At 38.9% G+C, this 14,344-nt stretch overlaps 1 protein-coding gene across 3 annotated transcripts in view; it reads left to right on the top strand.

Moving 5' to 3' along the window:
- Positions 1-12,393, top strand: part of adamts14 (ADAM metallopeptidase with thrombospondin type 1 motif, 14) — an 87,888-nt gene extending 75,495 nt beyond the window's left edge. For 2 of the 3 annotated variants that reach the window (XM_079851172.1, XM_079851171.1), the window contains exons 17-22: positions 1,656-1,821; positions 3,186-3,318; positions 3,405-3,612; positions 7,650-7,779; positions 8,773-8,865; positions 9,519-12,393. In XM_079851172.1, coding sequence (XP_079707298.1) covers positions 1,656-1,821; positions 3,186-3,318; positions 3,405-3,612; positions 7,650-7,779; positions 8,773-8,865; positions 9,519-9,937 — 1,149 coding nt within the window. In that variant the 3' untranslated portion in view covers positions 9,938-12,393. The remainder of the gene's footprint in view (positions 1-1,655; positions 1,822-3,185; positions 3,319-3,404; positions 3,613-7,649; positions 7,780-8,772; positions 8,866-9,518) is intronic. The other variant, XR_013819176.1, reaches the window with a different exon arrangement.
- The last annotated feature ends 1,951 nt before the right edge of the window (positions 12,394-14,344 follow it).

Below are 14,344 nucleotides of genomic sequence, written 5' to 3'. Positions count from 1 at the left end.
CTGTACTAATTAATCTCTCGAAAAAGTATTTAATTAAGCCTACTTATTACTAATTACTTTCTAAACCCCATATCAACCTCAACCAGCTGAATAATACAAGGATGGACATGAAACTGTTTTAACTCTTTCAAATAAATAACATAAAATGGCATGAATTATGCTTAAACTGACCAAACAACTTAAAGAGAGAAGGTTACGTAATAAACATACTTCTTAACATCAGACAATACATTTCGATGTTAAACCCACTATTGTTTTATATAGAATTGTTCTAGTTTATCCCAGTGGTTCTTAACTCCAGTCTGGTTTATACCAGTCCGATCTCATGGCATTTCATTCGTATTTTACAAATGCAAATCATACTCATAAAATGCATACGAATCGACGTGAGATCGGATTGGTCTGTACACAGTATTAAGCTCAATTATATCAGAAGTAACTGTAATTAAATGACAGAAAAATTAAGAGTACTCCCTTACTTTACGTTTTTGAAGGAAAAGTAATTCAATTACAGTAACTAATTACTTAGTAATTAGTTAAACCCAACACTGGTTCCAACGAACATTCGCAAACAGCATCGCAGAGTTGTGTGTCTGGAGCGACAGATCTCCTGCGGTTAGAAGAAGAGTTTCTTGTTTTCATGATATGTGGACTCAATAAATCCTGATCTTGAGCAAAATAAGATGACATTCAGTATAACCTGTGTCTTTTATTTAGAATACATACAAATGTCATTTACGTCTTTTAGTTTGTGTCGTTCTTGAAGAGTGTGCATGTGTGAACGAGCTCTAGTGTGTAAGAACGAGTCTATGATTGAATCTGGAAATAAAGCAAAATAACTGAGAAAAATGAGAAATATTCCTCAGATGCATGTCTGTAATTCATAGCAAAACATCTAGCGTTAATTCGATCTCAAACTGATTCATTATTACTCCAACACGTGCGTGACGTCATAAACCAACGTGGTTGAACGACCAATTTGCGACAATATGGTTTCAGGAAACAGTCGAGACTCGCTAGTTGATTTCTTCAACAATGCATCAAACTACCGTAGTGTGGCGGAAAACAAAATTATATCACTGAATAAGAGACAAACATTTCCAATTCCAATACAATTCCATATTAGAATAAGTTTTTTTAGATACAAAGATACAATTTCTTCCACAATTCCCCTCTTTTTATCATTAATTGATAACTATAATACAGCAAATTTAAATCACTTCATCACATTTATACTCTTCATTCCTGATTTTCATAAAAATCATCACTCTCTTAAATTTGTGAAAGATGATTTTAAAAAGAAGACAGTTTAGGCTTGTGGGGATAGTCCCTTTAGTATTAGCAAGCAAGTAAAGATTTTTATCTGAAGACGAGCTGAATGAATAAACACTGTTATTGCACTCCTGACACAACAAGAAATAGTATAGATGTTCAGAATAGAAAAAAACATATCTTAACTCAATTAATACATTTCACTTTAGCTTCTGCTGGTCGCGTCGTCCTCAAATTCCAGTGGTTTTGGACTTACGTCATTGAATTGATCCTCATAAGGAGAATCAATTCAATGCAGCGAGTTACGTCAGTGTACGGGAAACACACCCCCGGTGGACTGAGTTGATGTGACGGTGTTGAGTTGAGTTTGTCGCTCTGAGCAGATCGTCCCGCAGGCCGAGGACACCAAGATCAGTCTGAGCTACAAGTACATCATTCATGAAGATCTGCTACCGGTGATCACCAACAACAACGTGCTTCTGGCCGAGCTGGACACGTACGAGTGGGCGCTGAAGAGCTGGTCTCAGTGCTCAAAACCCTGCGGTGGAGGTGAGCGAGACAGTGTGCAATGATTAAAGGGGTGGTATAATGCCCTTTTCACAAGGTGTAAAATAAGTCTCTGATGTCCCCAGAGTGTGTGTGTGAAGTTTTAGCTCAAAATACCCCACAGATATTTTTATATAGCATGTTAAAATTGTCACTTTTTGAGGTTGAGCAAAAACACACAGTTTTGTGTCTGTCCCTTTAAATGCAAATGAGCTGCTGCTCCCGCACAGGGGGCGGAGCTTCAAGAGCTTGTGTCCTTTTGCCTCACACACACACACGCACTGAACATTTCAAAAACTTTTAGCCTTTTATGTTTATATATTTTTTTTACTGAGATGATGTAAAGTACATTGGTCAACATGTGTTGTTTTAATAATGCTATATAAATAAAAGTGACATTGATGCAAGTTTGGAATAATTAAAAAAGAAAGAATTATCTTCTGCTAGGCTAAAGAGATGTGTTACGTCCATATTTAAACTGACAGAGTGTGTACGCTTCCACAAAAAATTCATTCATTCATATTCATCAAGGACGCATTAAATTACTCAAAAGTAAAGACTTAAAAAAAAAATTCTATTTCAAATACATGCTGTTCTTTTGAACTTTCTATTCATCAAAAAATCCTGAAAATTAAAATGTATCACAGTTTACACACAAATATGAAGCTACACAACTGTTTTCAACATTGATAATAATCATAAATGTTTCTTGAGCATCAAATCATCATATTAGAGTGATTTCTGAAGGATCATGTGACACTGAAGACTGGTCTTTGATCACAGGAATAAATTACACTTTACTATATATACACATAGAAAACAGATGTTTTACATTGCAATAATATTTCACTGTTTTCTATGGAATCTTGTTTCCGCCACTGAATAAAACATTTTAAAACATAATTGCGACTTTTTTTCTCACAATTGCGAATTTACATCTCGCATTTCTGACTTTTTATCTCAGAATTGCATGTTTATATCTTGCAATACTGACTTTATAACACACAATTTGGAGATATAAAGTCAGAATTGCGTGATATAAAGTCGCAATTGTGAGATATAAAAAAAATCCAAATTCCAAGGAAGAAAATACTGACTTTTTTCCTCAGAATTGCATGTTTATATCTCACAATTCTGACTTCATAACTCCCAATTGTGAGAAAAAAGTCAGAATTGTGTCGCAATTATCTTTTAAAATGTTTTATTCTGTGGCGGAAACAAGCTTCCATAGAAAACAGCTGTTTTACATTATAATAATATGTCACTATTTTACTATATTTGTAGTGAAGCTTTAGTGCAGCAGAAGAGACTTTTCCCCCCAAAAAACATTTTAAACAGTGCTAATGCGACCCTTGTGTGTTCCTCAGGGGTCCAGTTCACCAAGTACGGCTGTCGGAGGAAGAGCGACGGGCGTTTGGTTCACAGGAACTTCTGCGACATCAGTAAAAAACCCAAACCCATCCGTAAACGCTGCAACACCAACAGCTGCAGCCAGCCGACGTGAGTCCCGAGTCCCGACCCGCTCGCAGAATCATCCGAGACGCGAGTGAAACGTGCCTGAGGTGTGTGTGTGTGTGTGTGTGCAGGTGGGTGCTGGAGGAGTGGGGCCCGTGCAGTAAGTCCTGTGGGAAGCTGGGATATCAGTCTCGTGTGGTCCAGTGCATGCAGCCGCTCCTGAACGGCACACACAGACCCGTACACACCAAATACTGCAGCGAGGAGCGTCCCGAGAGCCGGAGAGCCTGTAACACCAGCGCCTGCCCGTCCCAGTGGAGGACCGGGGCCTGGGCACAGGTGAGGGCTGACCAACACGATAATCCCACCGGACACAGTTGAGACCGCGTCTTTTTTCTTATTACTGGAAACTCTAAAAGGGTTGTTATAAACCTTGGGCAAGAAATTCAACTTTTAAATGAAAAATACAGAGTGTTTCAAAGCAGCTTTACAGAGATAACAGGAAAATAATGCAACAAAAAAGAAAATAGCATCATAGTCCAGCTAAGTAAGTTCAGTGATGGTTCATTTTTGTTGTAAAAACATTATTAATTTAGTTCATTTATATATATAGCCGCTCTGGAGAAAAGCGTAATGTCATCATCCAGCTCAGTTCAGTTCTCATATAATGGTGTCAATGCAGGAGATCAATAATATTGATGAATATTAAATTACATGTCTGCAACTAAGCAAGCCAAAGGCGACATTTTGTCTTGTTAAAAATGTATCAGTGTCATGTGACTAGTTTGAAAGGTCACATGACCAGATCAGTTTGCTTCCTGCTTGCACATCCTCTGACTACTACAAGAAGAAGTATGTAAAACACCTTAATTAACAGACAGAACAATCATATTTTCTACAAATATTCTTTAAAGGGTCTACTACTGATATAATTTGAGAATTATACTCCTACATATATATTTTGTTCGTAAGACGTGTACATTTGTTAATGGTCACAATTGTGACAGGTAGTATAACACACATGTGTAATGTTGCTGTTTGAGCTTGAAAAAGAGGTGTGTGTGTGTGTGTGTGTGTGTGTGTGTGTGTGTGTGTGTGTGTGTGTGTGTGTGTGTGTGTGTGTGTGTGTGTGTGTGTGTGTGTGTGTTAAGAGAGAGAGCTTTGATGTGGATGTCGCTGCTTTGAACACAGTTTCTGTTTTTTGCTTGTTTTGTTATTTTTTTCATTTATTCAGATGAGCTTATTCATGAAAAGTTCACAGAGCTGGAGGAAACTGTCAGCTTTGTGTTGGACTGAACGACTCGCTCTATTGTAAACACTGTATTCTGGAGCGCGTGTTAATCTGGGGCGAGCTTGTGATGTTTAATGGTGTGGAAACCACAGTACAATAGAGTTTGGTCTTGTTTCGTGTCTTTCACTGCCGTTCGTTTTCACGCTTCAAATCCATGATTTTCTTGTGACTGCGAATCTGCAGTGTGTGGGAGATGACATCATGTTTAAAGGTGCCCTAGAATGGATTGTTTTATTATTTTATAATGTTTCCTGGGGTGCCCTTATAATGTTAGTATGTTTTTTAGATCTAAAGTTGATATAATTTAGAAATAAAAGGCATATTTCCTAGCATGATTTCATCCTCTGATTTGAACACTCTGTTTGAAGGGGCGTGTCTGCTGTGAGACTTCAGTGTAAACGCCCACTGCTGTGATTGGCTGCTGTGAGACTTCAGTGTAAACGCCCACTGCTGTGATTGGCTGCTGAGAGACTTCAGTGTAAACGCCCTCTGCTGTGATTGGCTGCTGAGAGACTTCAGTGTAAACGCCCTCTGCTGTGATTGGCTGCTGAGAGACTTCAGTGTAAACGCCCACTGCTGTGATTGGCTGACATGCTTGCATATGAAATATCTGGCATTACATGTAGAACTATCTGGAAAACTTTTACTATTACAGCTTTTATACATTTGTACTATTACAGCTATCGGGATTAACGAATCGTGAGAAGTTTTTTAGGTATTTAGATCTATTCCCATCACATAAAAGGTTGCAGTGATGAGCATTGAGCAGATGACAGCCTGTTGATCGCGTGAATGAAGATCTTATCATAGCAACGCAGTTTCTGCGAGAAACGACGTGAAGTTGAGCGTTTAGTCACTGGCTTGATTTACTGATGCATAAACAGTATTGAACGACTTTGAGAGAAAGATCTGTCTGAACTTGAACAATTACACATCAGACATTCACATAACCCACTGGTTCTCCAGAGGCTCGGATGAAGGAGCTAAAAAAATACCTTTGTGTTCATTTTTACATCCAAACACTGAGCAACTGCCATGCTTTGCTCGTTTGCAAGCCATGATGTCTCTCGAGGAAAAAACAATATCGCGCTGGATCTAGATAACACAGTGTAAATTATCGTTAATAAAATCACTACTTACCACTTGCGGGAATATAACGTTAGTTGAAATTGCCCCCTTCGTCCGTTTGAGACGCCGAGAGAAGCCTGGCTGCTTATGTTCCAGGTTAGAAAAACAGTCCGTGGTGAAATGGACAGAGCAACTAACAACTTCGAATTAAACTGTAGCGGTATCCGATTATAGATAGATCTGCCATTTTCCCTATGATCCTCGCTTGTTTCTTCACCTGCAGAACTTCCGATGATTCGGCTGTGCAGATCCTCCTGGCATTGAACATGGGCTGGCATATGCAAATTTTTAGAGGCGTACATATTAATGATCCCGACTGTTGCGTCACAGTCGGTGTTATGTGGAGATTCACCTATTTTTCAGGGGTGTTTTTCAAAAACGAGATTTAAATAAGAAGGAGAAAACTATGGTGTTTGAGACTCACTGTATGTCATGTCCATGTACTGAACTCTTGTTATTTAACTATGCCAAGATAAATTCAATTTCACATTCTAGGGCACCTTTAAGGTTTGAGGACGAGAGTTCATTAGTTACAGCAAACGGATGAAAGATTTCTTGTCAACACATTGAAATCAATGACACTCCCTCTCAACACAACAGAGGACAGACGCTTAATATGAAAACCCACCTCACACACACACTCACACACACACACACACGCACACACGCACACAGATAAGACAGATAAGATGAAGCTGATAATCACATAACTTGCCTTCAGTCAGAAGGTCAAACAGATACAAAACATTAAAATATTATCATAGAATAGAATAATAAAAATTACAAATAACATATGAATATATATTTATTAAATGTACATGTTTATTTAAATATACAGTACATGCATGTACATCACGAGTCTATTTATTTATGTGTTGATTTTTGTCTGATTTAATTTGGTTTCTCGTAGAATGCTTTTAAGTATTCATTTCTAGCAAAGTCTAGTATTGTTCTTATTTTTTAAAGTAATAAAAAGTACAAATATTAAATGGTAACACTTTACAATAAGGTCACATTGGTTAATGCATTAACTAACATGACTTACATGACAACACACGAGCTTACTGTAGTTATTGTCCTTTGTTAGTTCGACTGTTCGCTGTTAGCTCACGTGTATTAAATAATATTAACAGATCTTTTTATTTATTTTAATAACGTATTAGTAAGTGTTAGAATAATATGGAACCTTATTGTTAAATGTTACCTATTAAATGAATTGTGCATATAATAATAATTATTATTATTATAATTATAATAATTTGCATTTAAGATTTATAATTCAAAATGTTATTTTTTAAATACATTTTAAGAAGTGAAATATCAAATGATTTTACTTGTTAAATATCTTTGCAGTATTAAGGTTTGCAAAGTGGTAATATTGTTATTATCAGCCCACATTTCACCCACAAGCCATACAGTATTTCCTCAGACGTTCATCTGAATGATTAGTGAGTCTTCTCCCAGCAAGCAATTTTGCGTTTAAAAGACGTCTAATAGCCGTCCAAACACAGCCCAGACGTCTAGGCTAAAACAAGGAAAGATTTGGGCTGTCAGTGAAAATTGAATAGACGTCTAAACCATCGCCCAAGAGTAGGCTATCAATTATATAACAAAGAAATGAAACGAGTGAAGAAATGAAACCAAACACCTTGTAATCACTGTTTACTTTGCTTACATGATGGAATATCAAACATCTCACAAGTTATTTGGGCAAAAACGACGTTACCAAATTCAAGTTTATTTTGGCTAGTGTGTTACTCATAGCCGGACTATATCTAACTCTGTTAATCTAGACGGCTATTGCTTGCTGGGACACACGTGATTGTGATTATGATTGTGATTATGATTGTGATTGTGATTATGATTATGATTGTGATTGTGATTGTGATTGTGATTATGATTGTGATTGTGATTGTGATTATGATTATGATTATGATTGTGGTTGTGTGTCCTCCAGTGTTCGGTGAGCTGTGGCGAAGGGATCCAGCAGAGACAGGTGATCTGTAGACCGTCCGACAGCAGCGCCGGCCCGTGTGACGCAGAAAAACCCCAGTCTGTGTCCATCTGCAAACTCCCTCCCTGCCCAGGTGAACCAGTGTAAACCAGTGTGAACCAGTGTGAACCAGTGTCAGTGTGAACCAGTGTGAACCAGTGTCAGTGTGAACCAGTGTGAACCAGTGTCAGTGTAAACCAGTGTGAACCAGTGTCAGTGTGAACCAGTGTGAACCAGTGTGAAGCAGTGTCAGTGTGAACCAGTGTGAACCAGTGTGAAGCAGTGTGAACCAGTGTAAATCAGTGTGAACCAGTGTAAACCAGTGTAAGCCAGTGTGAACCAGTGTGAACCAGTGTGAACCAGTGTAAACCAGTGTAAACCAGTGTGAGCCAGTGTGAACCAGTGTGAAGCAGTGGGAAGCAGTGGGAAGCGGTGTGAACCAGTGTAAACCAGTGTGAACCAGTGTAAACCAGTGTGAACCAGTGTGAACCAGTGTGAACCAGTGTGAACCAGTGTAAACCAGTGTGAACAAGTGTGAACCAGTGTGAACCAGTGTGAACCAGTGTAAACCAGTGTAAACCAGTGTGAACCAGTGTGAAGCAGTGTGAAGCAGTGTGAAGCATTGTGAACCAGTGTGAACCAGTGTGAACCAGTGTGAAGCAGTGTGAACCAGTGTAAACCAGTGTCAGTGTGAACCAGTGTGAACCAGTGTAAACCAGTGTCAGTGTAATCCAGTGTGAACCAGTGTGAACCACAAGAGACCTGAGATCATATGAGACGCTCATGAGAATCAGCAGCTCCAGACTGAACCTCCTGAAACTGTGTTCAGCTTGGATTCTCTGTCTGAAAAGCAATCTGATTTCTTAAAAGAGCTTGACAGCCTCTGATATTCATTTGCCTTTCAGTGAATAGACAAGAGCAGCCGGAGCATCAGCTGAACTCTCCTCTGAACAATAGCAATGAATTACCTTCAAAACCAGACAAACAATACACTGTAAAAAAAAAAATGAAATTGCACAAAAATATTATGTTGGCTTGAGAAAGCACAGTGACTTCCCGTCTGACAGAAAATGTGTGTTTTTCCCAGGAGAGCCGTCTTTACCCAGTCCGACTAAAGATTTACTGGAGAACTCCACCACTGAGGAGAAACTGCCGGAAAACACTGTGGACAAACTCTCTAGTAAGTGTCTCGTCGATACAGACGCTGACGGGTCATTGATCAGGCCAGTGATCCACTTCTGTGTTTATTCACTGCCGTGATCAGCCGGTTCAGTCGTTTATTTGCTCAAAAATACAGTAGAAATGTGAAATATTTTTACAATGTAAATCAGCTGTTTTCTATGTGAATATATAGTAAAGTGTAATTTATTCCTGTGATCAAAGCTGAATGTTCAGCATCATTACTCCAGTCTTCAGTGTCACATGATCCTTCAGAAATCACTCTAATATGATGCTCAAGAAACATTTATGATTATTATCAATGTTGAAAACACATCATATTCAAAACAGTTCTGCGGCTTAAAAATAAAGATATTAGGTCAGAATTGCGTGTTATAAAGTCAGAATTGTGAGATATAAACTATTCTGAGGTTAAAAAAAAAGTCTGTCTTTTTTTTCCTTAGAATTGGACTTTATATCTCACAATTCTGAGAAAAGATGTCAGAATTGATATGAAGTCGCAATTGCGAGAAAGAAAGTCCGAATTCTGACTTTACAAGACGCAATTGCGACTTGCGATTCTACTGTATTTTAATTATTAGTTAATTGATTGATTGATTAAAGTATTTATGTTTCATGTCCAAAAACGTGGTCTTTCCTCTTTGTCTCCCGCAGACGAGCCGTGTCTAGGTGATAAGTCGATCTTCTGTCAGATGGAGGTTCTGGCTCGGTATTGCTCCATCCCGGGTTATCAGAAGCTGTGCTGCGAGTCCTGTAACAGGAAGATGGGTTACTTCAGTACCGTTTCTCCAGATCTGCATCCTCCGTTCTCTTGGCTTCCAGATTTCACCTTCCCGCCTCTGCTCCAGACGAGTCCCGAAACGCCTCCACTCGTCCACACCACTAAAGCCAGCCCGAAAGCGGACTCCAGCACTTCTGTCCCGCTCCAGATCCAACCGGAGTCCGTCACCTCTCCTCTACCTCCAGCGCCAAGCGTTCCCGTCACGCGACCCAGCCGGGAACCAGTCGGACTCCAGAACCGGAACGCCACTTTAGACTCGACCCGGAGGAAAAGGAACTCGCCGGTCACATGATCGTCAGTGAATCAGAAACTCAGTTATTGGTTACCTCAGAACGAACCGACATCAACCACAAATCCGCTGCTCTTCCCACAATCCTCTGCTTTACATGTGGAAACGGAAGGAAACGATGAAAGGTGCTGTTATTTAAACCGTCAATGACTTCCAGATGAATCCGTGTTGTTTTGTGTCCTCAGAACTACTAGAATCCGGTCTTTAGTGTGTGTGTGGCTCCAGTACGCCACGTAGATCATAGCAGTGTTACTCTGAGTCTAGCTACGTACGTTTGCTTTGTAACTCTGACGTAGTTTTGTGATTGATTTATACAGCATTTATTAGTCATTTTTAATGGTAGTTAATAAAAGTGCATTTGCTCATTGTTTGCTCACAGTGCATTCATTAGCTAATGTTAAGATTAATAAGTGCTGTAAAAGTACACTCACCTAAAGGATTATTAGGAACACCTGTTCAATTTCTCATTAATGTAATTATCTAATCAACCAATCACATGGCAGTTGCTTCAATGCATTTAGGGGTGTGGTCCTGGTCAAGACAATCTCCTGAACTCCAAACTGAGTGTCACAATGGGAAAGAAAGGTGATTTAAGCAATTTTGAGCGTGGCATGGTTGTTGGTGCCAGACGGGCCGGTCTGAGTATTTCACAATCCGCTCAGTTACTGGGATTTTCACGCACAACCATTTCTAGGGTTTACAAAGAATGGTGTGAAAAGGGAAAAACATCCAGTATGTGGCAGTCCTGTGGGCGAAGATGCCTTGTTGATGCTAGAGGTCAGAGGAGAATGGGCCGACTGATTCAAGCTGATAGAAGAGCAACTTTGACTGAAATAACCACTCGTTACAACCGAGGTATGCAGTAAAGCATTTGTGAAGCCACAACACGCACAACCTTGAGGCGGATGGGCTACAACAGCAGAAGACCCCACCGGGTACCACTCATCTCCACTACAAATAGGAAAAAGAGGCTACAATTTGCACGAGCTCACCAAAATTGGACAGTTGAAGACTGGAAAAATGTTGCCTGGTCTGATGAGTCTCGATTTTTGTTGAGACATTCAGATGGTAGAGTCAGAATTTGGCGTAAACAGAATGAGAACATGGATCCATCATGCCTTGTTACCACTGTGCAGGCTGGTGGTGGTGGTGTAATGGTGTGGGGGATGTTTTCTTGGCACACTTTAGGCCCCTTAGTGCCAATTGGGCATCGTTTAAATGCCACGGCCTACCTGAGCATTGTTTCTGACCATGTCCATCCCTTTATGACCACCATGTGCCCATCCTCTGATGGTTACTTCCAGCAGGATAATGCACCATGTCACAAAGCTCGAATCATTTCAAATTGGTTTCTTGAACATGACAATGAGTTCACTGTACTAAAATGGCCCCCACAGTCACCAGATCTCAACCCAATAGAGCATCTTTGGGATGTGGTGGAACGGGAGCTTCGTGCCCTGGATGTGCATCCCACAAATCTCCATCAACTGCAAGATGCTATCCTATCAATATGGGCCAACATTTCTAAAGAATGCTTTCAGCACCTTGTTGAATCAATGCCACGTAGAATTAAGGCAGTTCTGAAGGCGAAAGGGGGTCAAACAAAGTATTAGTGTGGTGTTCCTAATAATCCTTTAGGTGAGTGTATGGTTCATTGTTAGTTCATGTTAACTCATGTTGCATACTGTTTCATATGCTATTTTTGAGTCTATAGTATATACTGAACGTGTATGCTTACAATAGGGTTGTTATTGTTAACTAGAACTATTAAAACCCGTTTTGAGTCAAATCTGAAATAAAATAAAATATAAATATAAGATTTTTAATTTTTAACTTAAAACTGCTGTCTTGCTAACTACCTAAAACAAGTTTAAGTTGAAATACTAAAATCACTTAAACTGAAATAAAAATAAATTTGAGCTATATAGAAATGCTTTATTGAAAAAATAGTAATAAAAATGGCAAAAGCCATAACTAAAATTGACATTCTAATTCTTATAATCTTATACTATATTAGTATACATAATACTTAAATAAACTCTAGCTATTATTCTAATCTGTGCATTGAATTTTACTTTAATGCATTCTACTGAAGTGTTACAAAGCAAGTGTATTCGTCGTTCTAGACGTCTCTGGTGCTCCTGTCTGATGTTAACAAGCTCACCTGTGAAACAACACCAGCCACCTCTGATGCATGACCTGCCGTTCGTCCGTGTTTGTTTGAGCTAGCTTTGAAGCGTTGTGATGTTTTCTGGTGGTTTTGTATATATTGTACATAGTTGCAGGTTTGAGGACGGATGCGAGAGCGTCCACAGCTCATGACAGCGTCTCTCTCATGTGGTTTCACCTAATTTCTGTATTGTATAGTACTTGTATATACGTGAATGAGAGCTTTAAGTGTTAATATTTATTAAATTTTTAAGTTGTAGGATGATGAAATACATGAAAATATACACATTGAGAAGAAAACTGGAGTTTTGATTTTGTCTGGTTATAGACTTGCTTTTGTTCCATATTCAGATTTTTCAAAACATCTGATTCACTATGGTAAGTCTATTAGAAGTGTTGATATTTTAGACCTGTCAGGATTTGTGTGTGTGTGTGTGTGTGTGTGTGTGTGTGTGTGTGTGTGTGTGTGTGTGTGTGTGTGTGTACTTGTACAACTATCTTTGTGAGGACCAGTTTGAGTTTTAGACCATTGGAGTGAGGACAAAGAGAGTAAAGTGAGGACATGTTGGCCGGTCCTCAGTTTCTGAGAGCCTTTAAAGGCTGTTTGAGGGTCAAGACTTGGTTTTAGGGATAAGGTTATAATGAGGTCAAGGGTCGGTTTAGGGCCAGGGGTCGGGTTAGGCACTTAGTTGTGATGGGTAAGGTTAGGGTAAGCGGCTAGAGATTGCATTGTGTCAATGAATGTCATCATACAGATAGATGTACAAGAGTGTGTGTGTGTGTGTGTGTAGGAGTGGTTGACATGGAGCTGCTACAGTAAATCTCAGGAGAATCAGCTGTTTTAAACAAATGAACGGAGGAGAGTCTTCTGGAGAAAGAGAACGAGACAGAGCTCGTAATAAAACAAGAATCAACATTTGGCTTTGGCTTTTCAGAGATGATGAGAACTGAGGGATTAGCAATGTTGTAAAAGCGACGCAGAGATGAATGTGTTTTATTACTCAACAGGAGAGTAAGGAGATTTATTGAACAGATATGTATCTCTCTAACAGAGTTCACTGTAAAGCATCATCTATTGTGAAGAATCATATTCATCCGCAGAGACTAAGCACAGCCAAAACTTATCCGTGTGCAGTTTGAGGGCCAGAAGTTATGTAGTGTGCCTTTAAGTGGAAAAAATACACACTGAAGGAATATCAGGTTTGCAGTGTATTAATGTGACATGAAACAAACTTCAGTGCTGATATCTGAGATTTATATTTAATTTCCCTTCAGCAAACAATATGACTAAAGAAAAATATTTGCATCATACATTTTTAAATGTTTAACTGAGAATTTGTCAGATTTGTACCTATTATTAAAACAAAAATTCATGAACTCATGATGGTTTTTTTAAAATAGAGTATACCAGCAAATTCATGTTTAATGCAACAGCTGATCTGAACCCGTTTTGATTAATTATGACAGCTGGAGAGGAGAAATTAAAAAGTCAGATCGCACATGGATGCGAGGAAACAAATCAATCTCCACCCATCCCTTGCAGAAACTGAAGATGTTGCATAGCTGTGTGTACAGCAAGTGGAATATAGATTTTATTATTTATGTATTTTTTTTGCATTGATTTTAACTTTGTAAGCGCATCATAATGTAAGCCAGCCGAGCTCAGAGACCAGCTCGAGAATTTAGTTAATAATTTACAACACGCATTCATTATTGACAATAGAGAACTTTTAGCCCTGGCGAACATGCCGTTTTAAAAACATTTGTACATTTTAAACTTTCATGCGATTTGAGTTAGTCGTGCATATTTATTTGAGAAAATAAAAAAATGTAAAAAATTTAAATGTAAGATCAATAGTGCACCTAAAAATGCTGCATATTTGACTTGTGATCACAAGCGCAAAGATTTTTCCTTCATTTGTGTGACAGGAGGGAAAATTACAACAAATTTTGCTTTTCTGCAAAAACTATTGCTAGTTTCTCTAAAAAATAAAGTGCTAAAATCCTTGAGCGTTTGATAAGTTCAGACATTATATTGTGGATCTGAGGCATGTCTAAGGTCTTTTCAGTGTATTGAATGGAGTCATTGTCCTCTACTGATGTTCTTGAGTCATTCTCCTGCTCTCTAAAAGCTGTTCTACTGATTGTCCGCTGTTCTCAGAGACTATTAAAGATAAATGTTCACTCCTGAGACCCCAATACCTCTTCCAGCATGCCATTAGTCCCTTTGAAGTGTCAAAT

Source organism: Squalius cephalus (assembly GCF_949319135.1).
Source record: "Squalius cephalus genome assembly, chromosome: 19".
Lineage (NCBI taxonomy): Eukaryota > Metazoa > Chordata > Actinopteri > Cypriniformes > Leuciscidae > Squalius > Squalius cephalus.
The sequence above is the reverse complement of the archived record's forward strand: the minus strand, read 5'-3'. Positions and strand labels throughout refer to the sequence as shown.